Below are 26,509 nucleotides of genomic sequence, written 5' to 3'. Positions count from 1 at the left end.
ACGAACCTGGATTCGAACCCAGGTTTCTGGCCTGCATAGGAGACGCAAATCTGCACAGGGAACTGCAACTGAGACGACTGGACCACCAGTGACGTTTCTTCCGTAACATACAGATTCATAAATGAGACTTATAAATTCTTGAGTAGTGAAAAGATATACAAGGAAATAGTATACAAATAATTACTTTTGACGAGATCAATATGCGAAAACAAGGACCCGAGGACCCGACCCCTGAGGTGGTCTGACTTGGGCAGCCGGGGGGTGTCCGGTCAGACAGCCTAAGGGATGGGGTCCGATGGTCCTTGTATTCATATATTTACCTCGTTAAGGATAATCATTCGTTTTGTTACACCGAAATTTACTTTAAAGTTCATGAAGTCTTTAAACAGTCCTCTTTCATTTAAGTAGCTGGGGGGGCACGGGTGGCCCAGTCGTCTAAGGCGCCGCGATTCGCTGTGCAGAGTTGCGTCCCTTGGGCATGCCAGAAACCTATTATTGTGGGTTCGAATCCCGGTTCGCCCCGATTATGCTTCTAGGTTTGTCAGCACCATAACCGTGCTCGTGGGTTTCACCGAAGTGGTAAACGTCTGAGACCTGGATCACTTCGGGCTTTCCTTCCACATAAAGCTGACACGCAACGGTATAACTGGAATACTGTTAAAAGCGGCGTTTAACAAAACTCACTCACTCATTACAGTAACTGAGATGCAAACCGCGCAGTGTTCGTACGAGACGCCATCTTGTTTTCTAGCAGACGAGTCAATATTCATCACGTGACATGTCAATACTGATCATGTGACGAGTCAATACACGAGATCAATGTCAGTCACATGATTTCGGGGTCTACATTGAAACGTATTATTTCGTCACGTGGTACGGATTTACCAAAGGAATTGCCAGATTCTTAATAGAGCAAAAAATCTGAAATATTTGTAAAGAACAGCGTGAAACATCTTCACAGAAAGATAATTGTTACATGGTGGCATCTACACACATCGTCATTCCACGCATTACCAAACCCTTCGTGACACAACTTCATGCTCATGTGTAACAACGTTTGAAGAAGGATGTGAAGTTTATTTCTTGCAATTCTTCTTGTGACCTGGCCAATCCTTTCGCTGGCATTCCCTGTTGCAGTAGGTCACCTTCAAACACCCTACGCATCTTTTGCACTGACTGGACACCTTTCCACAGCTGCTGCAGCTATTATCCGAAGCTTCCTGCCTGGACGTGCTGCCCTGACAGGGGGCTGCTCCCCCTTGTCTAGGGGTTACTGTCTTTGGATATCCGCTGTAGCCAGGGACGTGTTTCCTCATTTCTTCGTACAACTCGTCCACTGTTTCCTTTGAGACTTCTCTATCGTGCATATCAGTCAGCATCCTATGAATTTGTTCTTTTGCATCTGAACAATATTTAAAGCTGGTAATAATGGTTAGCATGTTTATCATCATAATTATACTGATGGAAGGAAGAAGGAATTAAGGAACACACAAATTATTGTCTTCAGAGAAGTGCGATGACTGGATGTCATTACGGCATCAACTGTGTTCACTATTTGGCCGAATATTCTGACTTTTCAAGTTACAAACTTCATAATAAACACCCCATTAATTAGCCTTTCTTCTTTTTCTTTACGTCAGTATTTGTCATTTGATAATCAACAATTATCGAAGGCAGACAGAGCAAGAAGTAGATATACGTTATCAGGTCCGACACACAATTCTAATATGTACTGTTTACAGGTTTTAAATACTTACTGTCTTGGTCTGCGGGAAAATCCCCATATTTTGCACTCAGATTCACTTCCTTCACTAATAACCGGAATGCGAGATAGCTGTAGCGAGGTCGTACGTAGGTTCTGAACGTCCAGCGGACCTCGTCGCGGCCTTCCTGTTGAAGACGTGAGCTGTTCAGTCTCAGTATCCTGGACAACATCTCATAACCCTGAAGAACAAATATCTAACATACAGTGGAACTCAGAAGCAGGACAGTACCCTTCCCAAAGAAATCGTCATTCAACAAGTTTCTAAAAAATAGAAAGAAAGAAATATATTGTGGTTTCACCGATTTCAAAAAAAAACTTTTGGCAATGTTTGGCTTATAGGTTTATTAGCACAAGGTATTGATGGGAAACGTAGTCGTATCATTGTTAATAATAGGAGTTTTTGGTGGTACAAAAAGAGACAAGACTAAACATATATTAATAAATGTCTCACCAATCGAATGTGTTCACGATTATAAATATCTTGGTATTCATTTTACAAACAATAAATCTATTCAAACCTTTACAAAAGCAAATTGTGAATCTGCCACTAAGGTCATGTACTTTGTATTACATACATGAAGAAACTTAATCTATTAATAAAGCTATATCTCTTCGGTTCTATGGTAAAACCAATTATATTATTTGGTTGTGAATATTGAATCTGTTTATGTTAATGTTTGACGTAAATTACTTTCCATAAACAAAACTACACCTTCATACATGTTAAAAGGAGAACTTGGAAGAGTACCTTTAATAAACTCTAGTAAATGTCGAATGGTAGGTTTTGAGGCCGAGCTCCTATCTAGCAAGGAATAAAAATTAACAAGAATCCGATATTAAATGTTATATAATGAAATAGGTACAAACAATAGCTGTCATAAATGGATAGAATGTTTGGAAAGTACTTTAAAGAGACGGGTTATAGTTTATAATGGTTAACCCAGTAGTTCTTCCATAAACTTGTCCATAAATCTAACATTTCTTTAAGATTATCTGATATAGCAACTTTAATTGTAAAAAAATGTATATGTCACTAAAAGAATGTACGTTCTGCAAGGTCATTAAGAAAACTGAAAAACCTTCCACGTAAACCATACCGTCATCTAAAGTATATATTGTTTATAAATTTGTACCTCATATGCCGATTATCCAGGTTGAGTGTAAATAAAGTTCTGTCCGTTTACTCAGAAAAACTAAATCTATAGTGACTATATGTGAATGTGCCTGCGTGTGGTCTTTTTCCAAGGCTGTCTTTTGTCAGAGAAAGTAAACAATTTCGGACAAAGCTTCAAGGCAGCCAGTTTTTGTGACAACACATGGTAATATAACTCAGGACATCCAAGCATGACCTGGGAACAATGTATCTTTTGTAAACCACGAGGAAGCAATTATTCAATTCTGTCACTAAGGACTAACATGTCACTAGTTCTGTTGTATAGTATTTCAGCATGTACACTCACCGGCAGATACTTGTCCACGCGAGGGAGCAGTTCGTCCGGTACGACATCCACCACAACCTTCATTATGTCTTCACGAGTTATTTTCCCCGTTTTCAATAACATCCATGCCGTTTCGAAGTCATACCAGGTGACAAACATAGCCAGCCTCTCCTCCCACACCTTCACCCCCTCCACGTGGAAAACCCCTGCCCACTTGTATATTTGATCAGGACTCTGGAGATACATGGGTACACACAGGACCTTGGTCTGGGGAGAGAAAGGTACATATCCAGATTTATTATATACTTCAGTGTGAAAGACCGAGTTTTCTGAAGTTGAGAAAAGTGGTATTTTCCTTGCAGTGAAAATAACACTTGATATTTCACAGCAGTGAACATAACACTTGACGGAACTATTGTCTTGCAAGAGTTACCTCGCCGCAAACTATCTCCCCTTTATCGTAAGTGTCTAGCCCGTACATAAATTGTTGACTTAATATTTACGTTAGTTCCACATTGACAAGGCAAAATAATGACAGATTATTTATGGAGTGAAGATGGCTGATTTTCGGTCTGATTTGGTGGTAGATGATTTATGTTCTTTCACTCTGACGTTTCGCAGACCACATTATAAACTGCCCTTACAACATTTCATGTCGGGCAAAGGACAAATCCTATCAAACAATTTTCATGACTTCACCAAACGAAAACTAGCAGAAGTAGTTCAAATCCGCCGACACAAGCCCCCAATCAACAGAGATAAGGATATCTCATCCCATCTGCCTACAATGAATTGGAAAAACAACAGAACACTCCAGCTTTCATCATCTGTATCTGTACCCCGTCACGTACAGCTGGCTTCTTTCTGTTGTCACGATGTAAACCATCCATTATCCCGTGTTGATTCTGATACTCCCTATCATGTACAACCTCATGCTGTTTTTGTTCATCGGGGGCGTCACGCCGAAGACCCGGGTTCGATTCCCAACATGGGTACAATGTGTGAAGCCCATTTCTGGTGTCCCCCGCCGTGACATTGCTGGAATATTGCTAAAAGCGGCGTAAAACCATACCCACTCATTGTTTTTGTTAATCCTTATGATATGTATATAATCCTGCACTGTACTGTCTTACTTCACTCTTGCTTGGCAATGGTATAAGAATCTATACAGAAACGTCAAAATAAAATAGGTAGTTGTCATCCATAAAATATCTACCTGGTATCTACCTGCATAGAGATTATTAGCCGAGTGTGTTTCCGGAGCATACATATCACATATTAGGAATTAAACATGGATTATGGGCGTCCTTGGTGTAAATAACGCAAATTTTGTATTTGTAATTTAAATATTTACGGAAACACGAGGGTTATACTCTTATTATCATATAATGTCAGTTTTAAAAGAATCGGGGTACAAGACGTAATGTCGCTCAAAGAAATAACTGCGTATGAATATAGTGTTCGAGTGAAACGCCCCATTTATCATATAGGTCCACATACTTTGCATCCACGTATGCCTACAGAATTTTAGTATTTTAAGAATCACATCACATGAGTCCTCGTGTGTTTTCCTATCGTTAATATCATATATCAGGAATATATGTGTTGTGTTTTATAAAATTTGTATTTCTAATATATGATATTTTAGGTACGAAAACACACTAGGCCAGTAATCTCTGTATACTACCTCGTCTGTTAATTCAATTATAATTATGAGTACCAATCATGGGTACAATGTGTGAAGCCCATTTCTGGTGTCCCCCGCCGTGATATTGCTGGAATATTGTTAAAAGCGGCGTAAAACCATACTCACTCACTCACTCACTCACTCTTGGTTACTATGTTAAGGCTTACCCCGCTCGTGTGCTTGGTTACTATGTTAAGGTTTACCCTACTCGGGGTCTTGGTTACAATGTTAAGGTTTACCCTGCTCGTCTGCTTTGTTACTATGTTAAGGCTTACCCTGCTCGTGTGCTTTGCTACTACCTCAACACTTACTCTGCTTGGGTTCTTGGTTACTATGTTAAGGCTTACTCTGCTCAGGTTCTTGGTTACTATGGTAAAGCTTACCCTGATTGTGTGCTTGGTTACTAGGGAAAGGCTTACCCTGCTCGTGAGCTTTGTTACTATGTTAAGGCTTACCCTGCTCAGGTTCTTGGTTACTATGTTAGGGTTTACTCTGCTTGTGTGCTTGGTTACTATGGAAAGGCTTACCCTGCTCGTGTGCATTGTTACTATGTTAAGGCTTACCCTGCTCGTGTGCTTTGTTACTACCTCAACGCCTTCCCTGCTCGGGTTCTTGGTTACTACCTTAAGGTTTACCCTGCGTCGGTGCTTGGTTACTATGTCAACACTTACCCCACTCGGGTTCTTGGCCGCTATGTCAACATTTACCCAACTCGGGTTCTTGGTCACTATGTCAACACTTACCCCGCTTGGGTTCTTGGCCACTATGTCAACACTTACCTTGCTCGGGTTCTTGGTTACTATGTTAAGGCTTACTCTGCCCCTGTCCTTAGTGTCAACATCAAACCTTTCCCTGATCCTGTTTTGGTAGTTAACATTAACAATTGCCCAGCTCATGTTCTGAGCCACAAATCCAAATCGTACCCTGCTCCTGTTCTCGGCGACCCTTTGGAGGAGGAACTGAATGACGCCTTGCAATTGATGTGCGAGTTTGGGATTATCCAGCTCCAAGATAGACTTGTCCGTGTTAATAGGGTAGATACGGTAAAGGTGTGTGTGAATCAGTTGTTTTCCAAAGGTGGAATCTGGGAATTCCGGCAGCCCAGCTACATCAGTGATGGAGAGCTTCTGTTTCGGGAGTATCCGGTCTCCAAAAGCCAGCTCCTCATTTTTAAAGAAGGTGCTAGTTATGAAACCACGTTTTCGTGAGAACTGTGTCTTGCTTGTGGTTAAGGAAACTGCGCACGAAAAGTTGATTACAGTTTTAAACACGACAGTGCTGAAAGAAAACATTAATACATTGAGGAAGTACAGTATTTGAGAAATGTCTCGAGTAATGTCCTGTTAATGTTGGAGGTAGCATCCATTTCAGGGGGAGATTTTTTAAATTAATAGTTTCTTCAGTAATATGCCAAAAATGAAGCGTTTGTTGGCAGTGGGAAAAACTGAAAATTTTAGTATAAATTGCATATTTATATATACTCAACAACAAAAGTTCCTGTGACACCAATATTTTAGTGTATTTTTCAAACAAGTAAAGTTTGGTTTTCAATATTGTAGTATATGTATGGAATCAAGTCACAAAAACGCACCTGCTAAAGTTGGCTTTTATACAAGCCCCATGCATTTCACTACCCTAGAATGGGTATAAAAACATGTGCGTTAATGGGATTCCATATGCATTGTTCAGCATCGTGCTGACAACAACCACTCAGAAAAACAACAAAATTACACAATTATTCAACATTACGAAATGCCACGCCTGTCCGAAAATGAGCGTCTACGAGCCATTGGTATCTTTGAAGCAGGATCGAGTCAACGTGATGTTGCAAGACAATTTAACGTCTACAGAAACACCATTTGGTGTTTATGGCAGCGTTGGCAACAGACGAATGCAGTCAGAGACCATTTCGGAGTGGCAGGCCACGCGTAACCAATAATCGACAAGACAACTGGATGCGAACAACACACGTACGAAATCGATTCCAGCCAACAACAGTGACTGCAAGAAGCATCCCTGGCCTTCGACGAATATCTTCTCAAACCGTACGTCGTTGCCTCAGATGTGCAGGGATTGTCGCCAGAAGACCCGCTAGACGTCCCATTTTGACAGGAAACCAACGTCAAACACATCACAGTCATGCAGACGGTGTCTATGCTGGACGGCCATGCAGTGGGGACAAGTTCTATTCACTGACGAGTCTCGTTTTCACCTCAGCCACAGCGATGGACGGATTCCAGTGTACCGACGTCGAGGTGAACGTTACGTCAATCATTGTGTCATGGAAGAAGATCGGTTTTGGGGCGGCAGCGTTATGGTATGGTATGGTATGATTACAGCAAGACAGAGGACCCATTTGATAGTGGTAAAGGGAAATTATCTTTTATCTTTTGCAAACCGAAATTGTTTCAGATTTGGTAAAAAACATAACTTTGCATTAAATCTTATTCAATGTCACAGGAACTTTAGTTGTTCAGTATCCTTTTCCTATCTCGCACTATGCATTCCTTCTACTTCGATCTTATGTGGAAACTGTGCTTGAACCAAGTTTCCAGCATCTAAAACAACAAACATTCACCCGAACAAACCCAAGCATCCCTATGGTTACTGACTAACAACTGGGTCGAGTGTGTACTCCCGTTTAGGAGAGATAGCTCACGCTGACGTCCGCGCGCTGTATATTTATAAATTTTGTAGGACCTTGTGTCTTTACCCTCCAGGTTTCGTTAAATTCACGATTGTCCCGCTACTGGAGTGGTCACGGTCGTTTCCGACTTTGTTCGATCTAGATTCAGACTTAGTCTGGTTGTACTGAACTAAACTGGGTGACAAGGGTTTGTAATACTATGGATAACCAACCTTCCCGTGATTGCCTAGTTATTTAGGAATTTTAGTATTTCCTTGTTCAGTCCAATCTTTTGTGGATTTCAATATTCCGATGTACCCTGTCGATTTTGTAGTCTAAGGGACTTATTTTAGGGATAAGCCCTCCGTTTATTTCCCCTTATTTAACCCAGCTGAGGTTATTCACTTATTAAGAGTGTTGAATTTATTGACTCACTTAACTGGCAGTCTACCCACCGTTATCTTATCAAAGTGTTGTTTTAGCCACTCATTCTATTTTAAGGATTGATTGTGTATTTTTTTCAGTTCATTGAGGTTAGAATCGAAAAACCGACTTGCAAACTGTATGAATCCGCGTATGAATGCTTATAATTAAATTCGACAATGAACACATGTTTTATCTTTAATAGTTTAACCAAAAACAGTTGTATATATCAAAGCAGACAAAAATGACGAGATTGATAAACATTCCGTGTGTAGGAATACAAACTGTAGCGTGACATGAATCAGGTGATTGTTTAATTCATGCATATAACTTGACACGCCTACATATCAGTAGCCAATCAACGGAGATGATGATATAAACAAAGTTCAGAGGACCTGTCAATCAAGGCAAGAGGCGAGAAGAACAGCAACAGTCAGACTGTAATGAACCGGAACAAATACGTTCGGGAGAAGGCGGCTGTTTCAAATGACATGGTCAGTTACCGCCAGATTCAAACATTAGTTCCCTGACACTAGGAAGACACAGTTGGAAAAATGCTAGTAAGAAATGAAACCGGAAGACATGAAAGTTGTGGAACCGAGGCGAGCCGGAAAAAACAGGCGAGAGAGCCTGCACGTTTGCGGTTTTAATCCTTCTCGGCCTTCATTCTCCAAGAGTTGTTTGGACAACGAATATGCATGAATTTCGCTTAATGTTCTGTGCATGACGAAACACGTGAGGAGAAAAGGAATTCCCTCAATTGTAATATTGGATTCCCAGACATTCGGTAGTAATCAAAGTAGTCCGCTTTGGTAGGCGTGGCTTCATTTTTTACATTCATTGGGAAATGAATGCAATTACACGTGACCAATTCAGCTAATCAGAATGCAGAAGTTTCAATGAACACAAACAAAATGTAATTATCTCGTAACACAGTTGCTTGATGAAGCTGCTTGAATATCTGCGCTGATGAAATTAATCAATGACCTTTGTCAGCGCAGATTGTGTTTATCTGATATTTTATTGTCATCTATCAGTACAATTGGGCGTTATTAATAAACCTGTGAGCCTATTACCACGTTTTCTTTATTACTTTATTCGCATTTTGTGACACCTCTGATCATTGGAACACAGCCCCGTTATACTAATAAAACAGGCACCAGGGAGTCTGAGGCAGCGAAGAGGTGAGGTGAGGTGAAATGAGGCCTCACGTCGCGTTCAAGATTATTGCACTTATATAGCGACGTGCATGCACGTGTGTGTGTGGCGGTGTGGCTGCTTCTACTAGTCCGGACTAATGTCGATTTTATAGTGTTAGCCCACTGAGATACCATGCCGCTTTTCAACATGAATACCCTACTCAGACATACGAGCCAACCAGTCCTTGTTTTAGCCCTGTAATGACGAGCGCCAGACATGGAAACAACAAGAACCATCTTTTATCGTATTTTGGCATGACGCGACCTAGGATAGAACCCCTGACCTTCCACTTTCCGGGCGGACGCTCTACCACTAGACCACGGAGTCGGTCCTGAGGGAGCAGTAAGAGGACTGGACGCGACAGTAGGTTTCTTCGCTGACTTAGCTTTCTTTTCAGAATCTCTGGACTTAGATCGGCGGTACATCACTCCCCGGTGACACGTCCGAATACAGAGTCTCCAAAAGTATCACACTCAACACACCTCGATCTGGGAACACTGGCCACGACAAGTGTGTCGGCACTGTATGTATTAGTGTGTTGGCACCTTGCATACGCCGGAGGTAGCTTATCTCCCCACAAAACCCCTCCGGGAGATACACACGTGATTAGGTCGTGTAAGGGTACCGTGAACGGGAGCACGTTGTTGGCCTGGATGTAAGCCAGTAACCATGGGATGATGGTGTGTGTGTGTGTGTGTGTGTGTGTGTGTGTGTGTGTGTGTGTGTGTGTGTGTGTGTGTGTGTTCGAAGACACCTTACTATTTACGCTTACCCGCAATCTTCGAATGTGTACACGATGGCGAAGTGGTTGTCGCTGCTGTAGTCACAGGTGAATTGTCCTTTCATTTGGTCAAGGCTGACACTGACCGTTACTTCATAACGATCGATGTACTCTGTGATGCTCTAGACCCATGTTGAAGGAAATAATACATCAATCAACAGGTGTGCAGCAAATTTACATTATATATATATTTAGTGCCTTTCGAAAACAATGAATAACTTCTCCTTGCGATTTCATCAGGGTTTTATTGTTTAAAGGACTAGGAACCGCAAATAGATTCTCGGGAAAGAAGTGTGCTTCATGAAATTTAAATTACAGTATACTACGGTTATAACGAACTCAAAGGGACTACTATTTTTAGTTCGTTATAACCGTAGTTCGTTTTAAGCATATATACAGCATAACATAACAGCATAGTCGGGACTAAAAAGTAAGTTCGTTATATCCGTCAGTTCGTTAAAAGCGTGTTTGTTATAACCGTATTTTACTGTATATGGATGGCGTGTGTCTTGAGTAGTTGAAAACGTGTAAAAACTAAAGTTTGAAACAACACCTTTTGATTTGACAAACTCAACGTATCCATCCCTGCGTCCAGAGCTGTATCAGCAGCGACCTTCAAGAACCCTAACAACACAAATTCACTTCTTTGAGTGGCATTTAGAAGTTGGAATGGTAACTAAGACAAAATTGTTATGGATGAGCAACTTCTTTATTACAATTGGGCGACGTTTCGGTGTTGATTCTAACACCGTTATCAAGCAAATTTTCAGCTTTTTCAAATTAGCAGTGTGTGCTAAACTGGCCTAATGTGTTCAGACCATGAATACGTAACTTCGTTCTTTTCAAAGATTAGACTGATTCAAGGACATGCGCTTCAATACGGGCATGCATACTAAGTCTCAACGTAGGAGCCGAGCAATTACATTTGGGTATGTTATATTTCAAAGCAAATTCAATGGGGTTTTATAGAACCAGAGGACAAATGATTACTAATTTCCCTTGCGAGTTACGAGTAAATAAATTTTCGTTACAAACTGTAACAAACGGATATACATACCAAATGAAGCAGGAAGTGGTCCCATCAGAAAGCCTTCAATTATCTTCGCTATCTGTTCTCCTTCAAATAAGGTCAACACGTATCAATCAGATAGCGTAATTATAGAAAATGATATTTAATGACATTGTACTTTCCAATATAGAGAAGAGATTCAAACTTAACCAATTTGTTCCATCAACTGAACCAGAAAGAAAACTGTTATCATAAAATGGATAGTGTTGTGGATGCGATAAAGCAGCCAGACACCCTTTTTATAACATTCAGCCAGAAGGTTAGTAAACTATCCGGCCTGGCACGCGGCAGCGTTAAAGAGAATCATATTTCAGTTTCGACGCACGACCATGTGACATTGGTCACTTCCGACTTGGTCAGTGTCAAGCTGGACATTTTGAGATAAGGAGTCATGAGTGTTAGGTATATATATGCCTTGTAACCTTGTTAATGTATTTTTTTCATGACTGACGAAATAATGAATATTCCGAAGGTGGTTATGGATGGAATCTAGGAACGTTAGCAGTAAATTTGATTATGGGTAAGATAGAAAATAACCAACTCGAAACTCGGAATTCGCTCACTCAGGACCTATGACAAAAGATACACCACAATTCCTCGTAGCTCGTCAGTTATGGAGAAACCTTTCAATAAAGACTATGAGCCTAATAATAATTTACAATATGATTTTGCAGCAGACAATTTCTTTTTATTTCAAGTCCGAAGCGAAATTATTTTTTCAAGCATTCGCTGGGACAATGTATCCCTCCACCCCCCGCGGATATCAAACGGTCGGTCACTTGGTTGACAAATACAAACCTCCTCCCTCCACATACTGCACAAGTCTTTTTACAAGCTTTATCACTGAAGTAGTATCAACAATTGTAAAGCCTGCACCCTTGAATTTCAATGGGCCCATGGTCGCCTTGCTGTCAGTATTGGGGCGAACTATTGCCCGGAGACACTTGGACACTTCGTCTGATCCTGAAAAGAGAAATATATTCAATAGTTTCGTTTATTATTAGTTTCCTCTAGCTAATATTAAGACAATATAAATAATTTAAACAATAAACACACTTGATCCAGACTATACTCACACCAGAATATACTCACATCATGGAAAGATTGACAATGGTCATGTTACTTCTGAATATTTACCTGTGAGTGTCAACTTTGATGGTTCTGGGGCCACTTTCCAGTTGAGAATCAAACGTCCACAACCCGCAAAGAATCCACTCTCCAATGGGCGCCTAAGCAACAGCATGGATAAAGCATTGCCACAAGTTTTATAATAACAAAATGTTCGTTGGACAAGCTTGGTGTTCTTAAAAAAGGTGTAAATATTATTGGAGCAGTGATCAATAAAATATTATATCCAACAAAAAGCCCACATAATATTAAATGGTTATCTAATGGCGACGAACATCTTACATCCATAACATATTCCGATTTCTTAATTGTTGTAAATATAAATTGTCAATCATAAGAATAACCAGCCTAGACTTTCTGCCGAAACAGATTCCACTTGGCGCTTAGGAAATCATATGAATGGGCCACTGAAAATCAGTGATGACACCAGGTGTTCGCGAAAAGGGTAAGCATGTCCTGCCCTGCAAGTAGCCATTCCTACCATTTGCATAAAAAAGTAAGTATTTATTGCCTGACACAGCACAGCAGCAGTGCGACGTCAGCCTGTAAACAAACCAGACAATCAAGTGACCCATCAAAGCTATGATTTAGTTTACATATAAATGAAAGCGACACAGCCATGGTACTGTCCCGACAATATTATGAGCATGTGTTTATGAATTGCTATCAAATAGTGATGACACCAGTTCGTCGCAAAAAGGTGAACTTATCCTGTTTAACCGATGGCATCTGTCAAAGGGAAGTCAATTGTTCACCTGAAGAAACACGGTAAAATATGATACAAGTAAATATAGAGGGCCACAGCTCTGTTTACGAACATAAAGAGAGTGGTAAAGAAAATTACCTCTTTTGCATTGAGAATGTTGATACAACAAATGCTGCTGTTGTGGGGAATTCGACGCGCAGTATGTCAATGCGGTGGGTTACAAATGAAAATCTCGGGTATCAAAAACTCAAATTCACCAGCAAATCGGGACATGTATAATAATATTAAAAATAATTAATAAAAGCGACAAATCCTTTGCATAATCGTAAGAAAGTGTCAGTGCCAGGTGTCTGCTCTTACTAATGACCAAGGTCCTGGGCCCGCTTGCACAAAACGATCTAAGTGCTAAGACTATTGTAAGCCTATGTTAAAGTTTGGGAGTTAAGATCGTCTTAGCACTAAGATCGCTTTGTGCAAGCGGGCCCAAGTCCACTGTCATCTGTAAATCAGATGCATCATGCCGAGCAGAACAATAAAGCGAGATGTCCGCACTCACTCGTGACCAAGGTTCAAGTCCTCTGCCTATTGTAGATCTTATTATAATACATGGTAAATCAACATAGCCAGGTGTCCGCACTCACTCGTGACGAAGGTTCGAGTCCTCTGACAATGGTAGATCTTATTATAATACATGGTAAATCAACATAGCCAAGTGTCCGCACTTACTCGTGACCAAGATTCAAGTCCTCTGCCAATTGTAGATCTTATTATAATACATGGTAAATCAACATAGCCAGGTGTCCGCACTTACTCGTGACCAAGATTCGAGTCCTCTGACAATTGTAGATCTTATTATAATAATTGGTAAATCAACAAAGCCAGGTGTCCGCACTTACTCGTGACCAAGATTCGAGTCCTCTGACAATTGTAGATCTTATTATAATACATGGTAAATCAACATAGCCAGGTGTCCGCACTTACTCGTGACCAAGATTCGAGTCCTCTGACAATTGTAGATCTTATTATAATACATGGTAAATCAACATAGCCAGGTGTCCGCACTTACTCGCGACCAAGATTCAAGTCCTCTGACAATTGTAGATCTTATTATAATACATGGTAAATCAACATAGCCAGGTGTCCGCACTTACTCGTGACCAAGATTCAAGTCCTCTGCCAATTGTAGATCTTATTATAATAATTGGTAAATCAACAAAGCCAGGTGTCCGCACTTACTCGTGACCAAGATTCAAGTCCTCTGACAATGGTAGATCTTATTATAATACATGGTAAATCAACATAGCCAGGTGTCCGCACTTACTCGTGACCAAGATTCAAGTCCTCTGCCAATTGAAGATCTTATTATAATAATTGGTAAATCAACAAAGCCAGGTGTCCGCACTTACTCGTGACCAAGATTCAAGTCCTCTGACAATTGTAGATCTTATTATAACACATGGTAAATCAACATAGCCAGGTGTCCGCACTTACTCGTGACCAAGATTCAATTCCTCTGCCAATTGTAGATCTTATTATAATACATGGTAAATCAACATAGCCAGGTGTCCGCACTTACTCGTGACCAAGATTCAAGTCCTCTGCCAATTGAAGATCTTATTATAATAATTGGTAAATCAACAAAGCCAGGTGTCCGCACTTACTCGTGACCAAGATTCGAGTCCTCTGACAATTGTAGATCTTATTATAATACTTGGTAAATCAACATAGCCAGGTGTTCGCACTTACTCGTGACCAAGATTCGAGTCCTCTGACAATTGTAGATCTTATTATAATAATTGGTAAATCAACAAAGCCAGGTGTCCGCACTTACTCGTGACCAAGATTCGAGTCCTCTGACAATTGTAGATCTTATTATAATACATGGTAAATCAACATAGCCAGGTGTCCGCACTTACTCGTGACCAAGATTCGAGTCCTCTGACAATTGTAGATCTTATTATAATAATTGGTAAATCAACATAGCCAGGTGTCCGCACTTACTCGTGACCAAGATTCGAGTCCTCTGACAATTGTAGATCTTATTATAATACATGGTAAATCAACATAGCCAGGTGTCCGCACTTACTCGTGACCAAGATTCGAGTCCTCTGACAATTGTAGATCTTATTACAATACATGGTAAATCAACATAGCCAGGTGTCCGCACTTACTCGTGACCAAGATTCAAGTCCTCTGCCAATTGTAGATCTTATTATAATACATGGTAAATCAACATAGCCAGGTGTCCGCACTTACTCGTGACCAAGATTCAAGTCCTCTGCCAATTGAAGATCTTATTATAATAATTGGTAAATCAACAAAGCCAGGTGTCCGCACTTACTCGTGACCAAGATTCAAGTCCTCTGCCAATTGTAGATGTTATTATAATACTTGGTAAATCAACATAGCCAGGTGTCCGCACTTACTCGTGACCAAGATTCGAGTCCTCTGACAATTGTAGATCTTATTATAATACATGGTAAATCAACATAGCCAGGTGTCCGCACTTACTCGCGACCAAGATTCAAGTCCTCTGACAATTGTAGATCTTATTATAATACATGGTAAATCAACATAGCCAGGTGTCCGCACTTACTCGTGACCAAGATTCAAGTCCTCTGCCAATTGTAGATCTTATTATAATAATTGGTAAATCAACAAAGCCAGGTGTCCGCACTTACTCGTGACCAAGATTCAAGTCCTCTGACAATGGTAGATCTTATTATAATACATGGTAAATCAACATAGCCAGGTGTCCACACTTACTCGTGACCAAGATTCAAGTCCTCTGCCAATTGAAGATCTTATTATAATAATTGGTAAATCAACAAAGCCAGGTGTCCGCACTTACTCGTGACCAAGATTCAAGTCCTCTGACAATTGTAGATCTTATTATAACACATGGTAAATCAACATAGCCAGGTGTCCGCACTTACTCGTGACCAAGATTCAATTCCTCTGCCAATTGTAGATCTTATTATAATACATGGTAAATCAACATAGCCAGGTGTCCGCACTTACTCGTGACCAAGATTCAAGTCCTCTGCCAATTGAAGATCTTATTATAATAATTGGTAAATCAACAAAGCCAGGTGTCCGCACTTACTCGTGACCAAGATTCGAGTCCTCTGACAATTGTAGATCTTATTATAATACTTGGTAAATCAACATAGCCAGGTGTTCGCACTTACTCGTGACCAAGATTCGAGTCCTCTGACAATTGTAGATCTTATTATAATAATTGGTAAATCAACAAAGCCAGGTGTCCGCACTTACTCGTGACCAAGATTCGAGTCCTCTGACAATTGTAGATCTTATTATAACACATGGTAAATCAACATAGCCAGGTGTCCGCACTTACTCGTGACCAAGATTCAATTCCTCTGCCAATTGTAGATCTTATTATAATACATGGTAAATCAACATAGCCAGGTGTCCGCACTTACTCGTGACCAAGATTCAAGTCCTCTGCCAATTGAAGATCTTATTATAATAATTGGTAAATCAACAAAGCCAGGTGTCCGCACTTACTCGTGACCAAGATTCGAGTCCTCTGACAATTGTAGATCTTATTATAATACTTGGTAAATCAACATAGCCAGGTGTTCGCACTTACTCGTGACCAAGATTCGAGTCCTCTGACAATTGTAGATCTTATTATAATAATTGGTAAATCAACAAAGCCAGGTGTCCGCACTTACTCGTGACCAAGATTCGAGTCCTCTGACAATTGTAGATCTTATTATAATACATGGTAAATCAACATAGCCAGGTGTCCGCACTTACTCGTGACCAAGATTCGAGTCCTCTGACAATTGTAGATCTTATTATAATAATTGGTAAATCAACATAGCCAGGTGTCCGCACTTACTCGTGACCAAGATTCGAGTCCTCTGACAATTGTAGATCTTATTATAATACATGGTAAATCAACATAGCCAGGTGTCCGCACTTACTCGTGACCAAGATTCGAGTCCTCTGACAATTGTAGATCTTATTATAATACATGGTAAATCAACATAGCCAGGTGTCCGCACTTACTCGTGACCAAGATTCAATTCCTCTGCCAATTGTAGATCTTATTATAATACATGGTAAATCAACATAGCCAGGTGTCCGCACTTACTCGTGACCAAGATTCAAGTCCTCTGCCAATTGAAGATCTTATTATAATAATTGGTAAATCAACAAAGCCAGGTGTCCGCACTTACTCGTGACCAAGATTCAAGTCCTCTGCCAATTGTAGATGTTATTATAATACTTGGTAAATCAACATAGCCAGGTGTCCGCACTTACTCGTGACCAAGATTCGAGTCCTCTGACAATTGTAGATCTTATTATAATAATTGGTAAATCAACAAAGCCAGGTGTCCGCACTTACTCGTGACCAAGATTCGAGTCCTCTGACAATTGTAGATCTTATTATAATACATGGTAAATCAACATAGCCAGGTGTCCGCACTTACTCGTGACCAAGATTCGAGTCCTCTGACAATTGTAGATCTTATTATAATACTTGGTAAATCAACATAGCCAGGTGTCCGCACTTACTCGTGACCAAGATTCGAGTCCTCTGACAATTGTAGATCTTATTATAATACTTGGTAAATCAACATAGCCAGGTGTCCGCACTTACTTGTGACCAAGATTCAAGTCCTCTGACAATTGTAGATCTTATAATAATACTTGGTAAATCAACAAAGCCAGGTGTCCGCACTTACTCGTGACCAAGATTCAAGTCCTCTGACAATTGTAGATCTTATTATAACACATGGTAAATCAACATAGCCAGGTGTCCGCACTTACTCGTGACCAAGATTCAATTCCTCTGCCAATTGTAGATCTTATTATAATACATGGTAAATCAACATAGCCAGGTGTCCGCACTTACTCGTGAACAAGATTCGAGTCCTCTGCCAATTGAAGATCTTATTATAATAATTGGTAAATCAACAAAGCCAGGTGTCCGCACTTACTGGTGACCAAGATTCAAGTCCTCTGCCAATTGTAGATCTTATTATAATACTTGGTAAATCAACATAGCCAGGTGTCCGCACTTACTCGTGACCAAGATTCGAGTCCTCTGACAATTGTAGATCTTATTATAATAATTGGTAAATCAACAAAGCCAGGTGTCCGCACTTACTCGTGACCAAGATTCGAGTCCTCTGACAATTGTAGATCTTATTATAATACATGGTAAATCAACATAGCCAGGTGTCCGCACTTACTCGTGACCAAGATTCGAGTCCTCTGACAATTGTAGATCTTATTATAATACTTGGTAAATCAACATAGCCAGGTGTCCGCACTTACTCGTGACCAAGATTCGCGTCCTCTGACAATTGTAGATCTTATTATAATACATGGTAAATCAACAAAGCCAGGTGTCCGCACTTACTCGTGACCAAGATTCGAGTCCTCTGACAATTGTAGATCTTATTATAATACTTGGTAAATCAACATAACCAGGTGTCCGCACTTACTCGTGACCAAGATTCGAGTCCTCTGACAATTGTAGATCTTATTATAATACATGGTAAATCAACATAGCCAGGTGTCCGCACTTACTCGTGACCAAGATTCGAGTCCTCTGACAATTGTAGATCTTATTATAATACTTGGTAAATTAACATAGCCAGGTGTCCGCACTTACTCGTGACCAAGATTCGAGTCCTCTGACAATTGTAGATCTTATTATAATACATGGTAAATCAACATAGCCAGGTGTCCGCACTTACTCGTGACCAAGATTCGAGTCCTCTGGCAATTGTAGATCTTATTATAATACATGGTAAATCAACATAGCCAGGTGTCCGCACTTACTCGTGACCAAGATTCAAGTCCTCTGCCAATTGTAGATCTTATTATAATACATGGTAAATCAACATAGCCAGGTGTCCGCACTTACTCGTGACCAAGATTCAAGTCCTCTGCCAATTGAAGATCTTATTATAATAATTGGTAAATCAACATAGCCAGGTGTCCGCACTTACTCGTGACCAAGATTCAAGTCCTCTGACAATTGTAGATGTTATTATAATACTTGGTAAATCAACATAGCCAGGTGTCCGCACTTACTCGTGACCAAGATTCGAGTCCTCTGACAAATGTAGATCTTATTATAATAATTGGTAAATCAACAAAGCCAGGTGTCCGCACTTACTCGTGACCAAGATTCGAGTCCTCTGACAATTGTAGATCTTATTATAATACATGGTAAATCAACATAGCCAGGTGTCCGCACTTACTCGTGACCAAGATTCGAGTCCTCTGACAATTGTAGATCTTATTATAATACTTGGTAAATCAACATAGCCAGGTGTCCGCACTTACTCGTGACCAAGATTCAATTCCTCTGCCAATTGTAGATCTTATTATAATACATGGTAAATCAACATAGCCAGGTGTCCGCACTTACTCGTGAACAAGATTCGAGTCCTCTGCCAATTGAAGATCTTATTATAATAATTGGTAAATCAACAAAGCCAGGTGTCCGCACTTACTGGTGACCAAGATTCAAGTCCTCTGCCAATTGTAGATCTTATTATAATACTTGGTAAATCAACATAGCCAGGTGTCCGCACTTACTCGTGACCAAGATTCGAGTCCTCTGACAATTGTAGATCTTATTATAATAATTGGTAAATCAACAAAGCCAGGTGTCCGCACTTACTCGTGACCAAGATTCGAGTCCTCTGACAATTGTAGATCTTATTATAATACATGGTAAATCAACATAGCCAGGTGTCCGCACTTACTCGTGACCAAGATTCGAGTCCTCTGACAATTGTAGATCTTATTATAATACTTGGTAAATCAACATAGCCAGGTGTCCGCACTTACTCGTGACCAAGATTCGCGTCCTCTGACAATTGTAGATCTTATTATAATACATGGTAAATCAACAAAGCCAGGTGTCCGCACTTACTCGTGACCAAGATTCGAGTCCTCTGACAATTGTAGATCTTATTATAATACTTGGTAAATCAACATAACCAGGTGTCCGCACTTACTCGTGACCAAGATTCGAGTCCTCTGACAATTGTAGATCTTATTATAATACATGGTAAATCAACATAGCCAGGTGTCCGCACTTACTCGTGACCAAGATTCGAGTCCTCTGACAATTGTAGATCTTATTATAATACTTGGTAAATTAACATAGCCAGGTGTCCGCACTTACTCGTGACCAAGATTCGAGTCCTCTGACAATTGTAGATCTTATTATAATACATGGTAAATCAACATAGCCAGGTGTCCGCACTTACTCGTGACCAAGATTCGAGTCCTCTGGCAATTGTAGATCTTATTATAATACATGGTAAATCAACATAGCCAGGTGTCCGCACTTACTCGTGACCAAGATTCAAGTCCTCTGCCAATTGTAGATCTTATTATAATACATGGTAAATCAACATAGCCAGGTGTCCGCACTTACTCGTGACCAAGATTCAAGTCCTCTGCCAATTGAAGATCTTATTATAATAATTGGTAAATCAACATAGCCAGGTGTCCGCACTTACTCGTGACCAAGATTCAAGTCCTCTGACAATTGTAGATGTTATTATAATACTTGGTAAATCAACATAGCCAGGTGTCCGCACTTACTCGTGACCAAGATTCGAGTCCTCTGACAAATGTAGATCTTATTATAATAATTGGTAAATCAACAAAGCCAGGTGTCCGCACTTACTCGTGACCAAGATTCGAGTCCTCTGACAATTGTAGATCTTATTATAATACATGGTAAATCAACATAGCCAGGTGTCCGCACTTACTCGTGACCAAGATTCGAGTCCTCTGACAATTGTAGATCTTATTATAATACTTGGTAAATCAACATAGCCAGGTGTCCGCACTTACTCGTGACCAAGATTCGAGTCCTCTGACAATTGTAGATCTTATTATAATACATGGTAAATCAACATAGCCAGGTGTCCGCACTTACTCGTGACCAAGATTCGAGTCCTCTGACAATTGTAGATCTTATTATAATACATGGTAAATCAACATAGCCAGGTGTCCGCACTTACTCGTGACCAAGATTCGAGTCCTCTGACAATTGTAGATCTTATTATAATACATGGTAAATCAACAAAGCCAGGTGTCCACACTTACTCGTGACCAAGATTCGAGTCCTCTGACAATTGTAGATCTTATTATAATACATGGTAAATCAACATAGCCAGGTGTCCGCACTTACTCGTGACCAAGATTCAAGTCCTCTGCCAATTGTAGATCTTATTATAATACATGGTAAATCAACATAGCCAGGTGTCCGCACTTACTCGTGACCAAGATTCAAGTCCTCTGCCAATTGAAGATCTTATTATAATAATTGGTAAATCAACAAAGCCAGGTGTCCGCACTTACTCATGACCAAGATTCAAGTCCTCTGCCAATTGTAGATGTTATTATAATACTTGGTAAATCAACATAGCCAGGTGTCCGCACTTACTCGTGACCAAGATTCGAGTCCTCTGACAATTGTAGATCTTATTATAATAATTGGTAAATCAACAAAGCCAGGTGTCCGCACTTACTCGTGACCAAGATTCGAGTCCTCTGACAATTGTAGATCTTATTATAATACATGGTAAATCAACATAGCCAGGTGTCCGCACTTACTCGTGACCAAGATTCGAGTCCTCTGACAATTGTAGATCTTATTATAATACTTGGTAAATCAACATAGCCAGGTGTCCACACTTACTCGTGACCAAGATTCGAGTCCTCTGACAATTGTAGATCTTATTATAATACTTGGTAAATCAACATAGCCAGGTGTCCGCACTTACTCGTGACCAAGATTCGAGTCCTCTGACAATTGTAGATCTTATTATAATACATGGTAAATCAACATAGCCAGGTGTCCGCACTTACTCGTGACCAAGATTCAAGTCCTCTGACAATTGTAGATCTTATTATAATACATGGTAAATCATCATAGCCAGGAGTCCGCACTTACTCGTGACCAAGATTCGAGTCCTCTGACAATTGTAGATCTTATTATAATACATGGTAAATCAACAAAGCCAGGTGTCCGCACTTACTCGTGACCAAGATTCAATTCCTCTGACAATTGTAGATCTTATTATAATACTTGGTAAATCAACATAGCCAGGTGTCCGCACTTACTTGTGACCAAGATTCGAGTCCTCTGACAATTGTAGATCTTATAATAATACTTGGTAAATCAACAAAGCCAGGTGTCCGCACTTACTCGTGACCAAGATTCGAGTCCTCTGACAATTGTAGATCTTATTATAACACATGGTAAATCAACATAGCCAGGTGTCCGCACTTACTCGTGACCAAGATTCAATTCCTCTGCCAATTGTAGATCTTATTATAATACATGGTAAATCAACATAGCCAGGTGTCCGCACTTACTCGTGACCAAGATTCGAGTCCTCTGCCAATTGAAGATCTTATTATAATAATTGGTAAATCAACAAAGCCAGGTGTCCGCACTTACTGGTGACCAAGATTCAAGTACTCTGCCAATTGTAGATCTTATTATAATACTTGGTAAATCAATATAGCCAGGTGTCCGCACTTACTCGTGACCAAGATTCCAGTCCTCTGACAATTGTAGATCTTATTATAATAATTGGTAAATCAACAAAGCCAGGTGTCCGCACTTACTCGTGACCAAGATTCGAGTCCTCTGACAATTGTAGATCTTATTATAATACATGGTAAATCAACATAGCCAGGTGTCCGCACTTACTCGTGACCAAGATTCGAGTCCTCTGACAATTGTAGATCTTATTATAATACTTGGTAAATCAACATAGCCAGGTGTCCGCACTTACTCGTGACCAAGATTCGAGTCCTCTGACAATTGTAGATCTTATTATAATACATGGTAAATCAACATAGCCAGGTGTCCGCACTTACTCGTGACCAAGATTCAAGTCCTCTGACAATTGTAGATCTTATTATAATACATGGTAAATCAACATAGCCAGGTGTCCGCACTTACTCGTGACCAAGATTGGAGTCCTCTGACAATTGTAGATCTTATTATAATACATGGTAAATCAACATAGCCAGGTGTCCGCACTTACTCGTGACCAAGATTCGAGTCCTCTGACAATTGTAGATCTTATTATAATACATGGTAAATCAACAAAGCCAGGTGTCCGCACTTACTCGTGACCAAGATTCGAGTCCTCTGACAATTGTAGATCTTATTATAATACATGGTAAATCAACATAGCCAGGTGTCCGCACTTACTCGTGACCAAGATTCGAGTCCTCTGACAATTGTAGATCTTATTATAATACATGGTAAATCAACATAGCCAGGTGTCCGCACTTACTCGTGACCAAGATTCAAGTCCTCTGACAATTGTAGATCTTATTATAATACATGGTAAATCAACATAGCCAGGTGTCCGCACTTACTCGTGACCAAGATTCGAGTCCTCTGACAATTGTAGATCTTATTATAATACATGGTAAATCAACAAAGCCAGGTGTCCGCACTTACTCGTGACCAAGATTCAATTCCTCTGACAACTGTAGATCTTATTATAATACTTGGTAAATCAACATAGCCAGGTGTCCGCACTCACTCGTGACCAAGATTCGAGTCCTCTGACAATTGTAGATCTTATTATAATACTTGGTAAATCAACAAAGCCAGGTGTCCGCACTTACTCGTGACCAAGATTCGAGTCCTCTGACAATTGTAGATCTTATTATAATAATTGGTAAATCAACAAAGCCAGGTGTCCGCACTTACTCGTGACCAAGATTCGAGTCCTCTGACAATTGTAGATCTTATTATAATACATGGTAAATCAACAAAGCCAGGTGTCCGCACTTACTCGTGACCAAGATTCGAGTCCTCTGACAATTGTAGATCTTATTATAATACATGGTAAATCAACAAAGCCAGGTGTCCGCACTTACTCGTGACCAAGATTCGAGTCCTCTGACAATTGTAGATCTTATTATAATAATTGGTAAATCAACATAGCCAGGTGTCCGCACTTACTCGTGACCAAGATTCGAGTCCTCTGACAATTGTAGATCTTATTATAATACATGGTAAATCAACAAAGCCAGGTGTCCGCACTCACTCGTGACCAAGATGCAAGTTTTCTGCCAGCTGTAGTCCGAGGACGGTGGGATACATCGTGAGCGCAAGGTCCACACACGAGTTCAGTGTCTCAGGTACGTTGGTATGGGACAGGCTGCAGTGGTAGCTTTCAATGTTAACTACACCATTGTCTCTGCAACCAAAACGACAGATTCAGTTACTGTAATAAGCCGGAATATGACTACCTTATTCACAAAACGCTCAACCATCTTTAATGAAACAGTATGTATGTGTATTGTATGTGGTGGGGTAGCCTAGTGGTTAAAGACCCGGTACCCCCATCCCGTTGTGATATTCCTGGAATATTGCTGAAAGCGGCGTAAAACCACACTCACTCACTCACTCAGCATGTATGTGCCACGGACATGCACAACGTGACGGACTCATGCGTACCTCTTCAGTCGGCCTTCACACGTCACAAGCAGAGGGATAATCCCTACATTGTCGGCCGTGTTGGTTGTGTGGATGAAGTCAAATTTCAGATCCTCAGGTAAGTCATCACTACACACATCCGCACAATGACCGAGCCACAGACTGATCTGAAACGGAGGGGGTGAGAGAATGTTACTTAGCGTTCACGTCGTGTCTCGGCGGTCTGTAAATATTTGAATCTCGACCAGACAAACGAGTGATTGAACACGAGCAACAATCCACGGCCCTGGGGTTCGATAACACACAGTGAAGTCACATACTGTGATCAAATAGGTCACAGAGCCTGACATAAGTATAATTATATTAACAACTTTACACAAAACCAGCATCAGAATGTGATTGACTTGGTATGAAACTTAATCAGGATCAACATTCTACACATTTATCAATACAGCATTACATACTAAATTGTGACGAGGATATGGAGATATTCTATTGCTGTTACAATACGTAAATTGCAGCTTAATGTTATATATATGACTTATTATTTATAATGATGATGAAAATGATTCAGTTCCAAGGCAAATATTGAAAGCTTTTCGTATGACCTCTCCCAGCGATCAATCACATTCAGTCCTGGGTGCCGTTGTACAAATCAATCTTAGCGCTGAGTCGATTGTCTCCCACACCTAAACATGGACTTAAGACAGTCGTAGCGATAGGGTTGACTTGTACAACGGCACCCTGGACACTTTATGCCTATCAAAAGCTGAGTAGTGTACAGTGTTCGTTTAGGACATTGACTTCCATGTTACAGGAATCAAATGGTGCGTACAGCAGAATGACATTTACATTGAGATCCCACCCGTCACGCCTGATGTGTTGATATGTCTGCACCCACTTCTTCAGCGTCTCCAGGAACAACGTCGACATCGTGATTGTAGTGCTGGCATATCTGGCACACACACAACAGGAGTGGAAATGATGTCTACTAACACAGGAGAGCTATATGATATGGGAACCAGATTTGTCAGCTACTTTGTAGAACATCGCATGCAATATGTTTAATAACGTTTTAACAGCTTTATTGGTACAGTAAACTACCCGCAAGTAAACTATGGTTATAACGAACTACGGTTATAACGAACTCAAGGGGATAACTATTTTTAGTTCGTTATAACCGTAGTTCGTTATAAGCATAAACAGCATATATACAGCAAATGTCCGGGACCAAAAAGCAGTTTGTTATATCCGCCAGTTCGTTACAAGCGTGTTCGTTATAAACGTAGTTTAGAACCCAACACTTGTCTTCATGATTCAGAATGTATGTCATATAATTATGTATTGTAACATAAAAGTAGGTATGTTCCCTGATCTGATTAACTTCCAGGTTAATTCTTCTGCTAATTCCCATGGTCTCTTTCACATATGTAATTCCACTGTGACAGTAAACAACTTTTTCCATCCCAGCTAAGCTGCATGTCTAAAAATATCGCACATGTTTGACGTCTCTCGTCACCACCTCAGTTTCAGGCGAGTTGACACAGTATGTACGTCTTTTCTAATTTTGATTATTTGTATTTTATAAATACCCATAACTACAAATGACAAGTAAGATGAGGAACTGTGATAAAGAATTGAATTTGTGATATTTCCTGTTCTTTGTTTATTTTCTGAGAAATGGGCTTGAACATGTGACCACCCCTTTCGTAAAATGAACCATCGTTATTGGAGTACCTTGAAACCATTGATCGGTTTCGCGGCACCTCATATCATGCATCTTTTCGAAGGTGAGCACGAGGAGACGTATTGCTAACGACAGTTTTGTTGTGTCATGCGCTCAGTAAATAAGTTCCTCCTAAATATCGATTTTAATTAAGGTTCGTGTTACAATCACAATTTATAATATGGAAATATGTTTTTATTTTAATATTGAAAGACAGAACAATTGCTTCTGTAGCAGCACAGTAAAAATATCATATTCATGTTTTAAAATGTTAGAATAAACGGACAAGGCATTCCATTTGTTTATGGATAACAACTTCTTTATTCTTTGTAATGACGTTTCATGGCCACTTCTTTGCCATTCAACAGATGAATACTGATAAAGTAACTGAGTTAATATATACTCTTAAAAAGTAGGGGATTCCCGCAAATAACTTAAAAATTCCAAAATTGTAAGAGTTCTAATTTCACA

At 40.1% G+C, this 26,509-nt stretch overlaps 1 protein-coding gene across 2 annotated transcripts in view; it reads right to left on the bottom strand.

The window, feature by feature from the left end:
* Nucleotides 1–571: 571 nt before the first annotated feature.
* The window catches only part of LOC124135837, a 31,637-nt gene continuing 5,699 nt past the window's right edge, over nucleotides 572–26,509 (bottom strand). The window contains exons 4-15 of one of the 2 annotated variants that reach the window (XM_046501448.2): nucleotides 25,165–25,267; nucleotides 24,334–24,479; nucleotides 23,921–24,073; nucleotides 12,128–12,219; nucleotides 11,789–11,953; nucleotides 10,979–11,038; nucleotides 10,475–10,545; nucleotides 9,913–10,043; nucleotides 5,815–6,169; nucleotides 3,226–3,471; nucleotides 1,758–1,944; nucleotides 572–1,402 (exon numbers count right to left, since the gene is read on the bottom strand). In XM_046501448.2, coding sequence (XP_046357404.2) covers nucleotides 1,077–1,402; nucleotides 1,758–1,944; nucleotides 3,226–3,471; nucleotides 5,815–6,169; nucleotides 9,913–10,043; nucleotides 10,475–10,545; nucleotides 10,979–11,038; nucleotides 11,789–11,953; nucleotides 12,128–12,219; nucleotides 23,921–24,073; nucleotides 24,334–24,479; nucleotides 25,165–25,267 — 2,035 coding nt within the window. In that variant the 3' untranslated portion in view covers nucleotides 572–1,076. Of the gene's footprint in view, nucleotides 1,403–1,757; nucleotides 1,945–2,513; nucleotides 2,568–3,225; nucleotides 3,472–5,814; nucleotides 6,170–9,912; nucleotides 10,044–10,474; nucleotides 10,546–10,978; nucleotides 11,039–11,788; nucleotides 11,954–12,127; nucleotides 12,220–23,920; nucleotides 24,074–24,333; nucleotides 24,480–25,164; nucleotides 25,268–26,509 lie in introns of those variants that run through there. The other variant, XM_046501449.2, reaches the window with a different exon arrangement.

Source organism: Haliotis rufescens, unplaced genomic scaffold (assembly GCF_023055435.1).
Source record: "Haliotis rufescens isolate VD_foot unplaced genomic scaffold, xgHalRufe1.0.p SCAF_4, whole genome shotgun sequence".
In the NCBI taxonomy this organism is placed as follows: domain Eukaryota; kingdom Metazoa; phylum Mollusca; class Gastropoda; order Lepetellida; family Haliotidae; genus Haliotis; species Haliotis rufescens.
The sequence above is the reverse complement of the archived record's forward strand: the minus strand, read 5'-3'. Positions and strand labels throughout refer to the sequence as shown.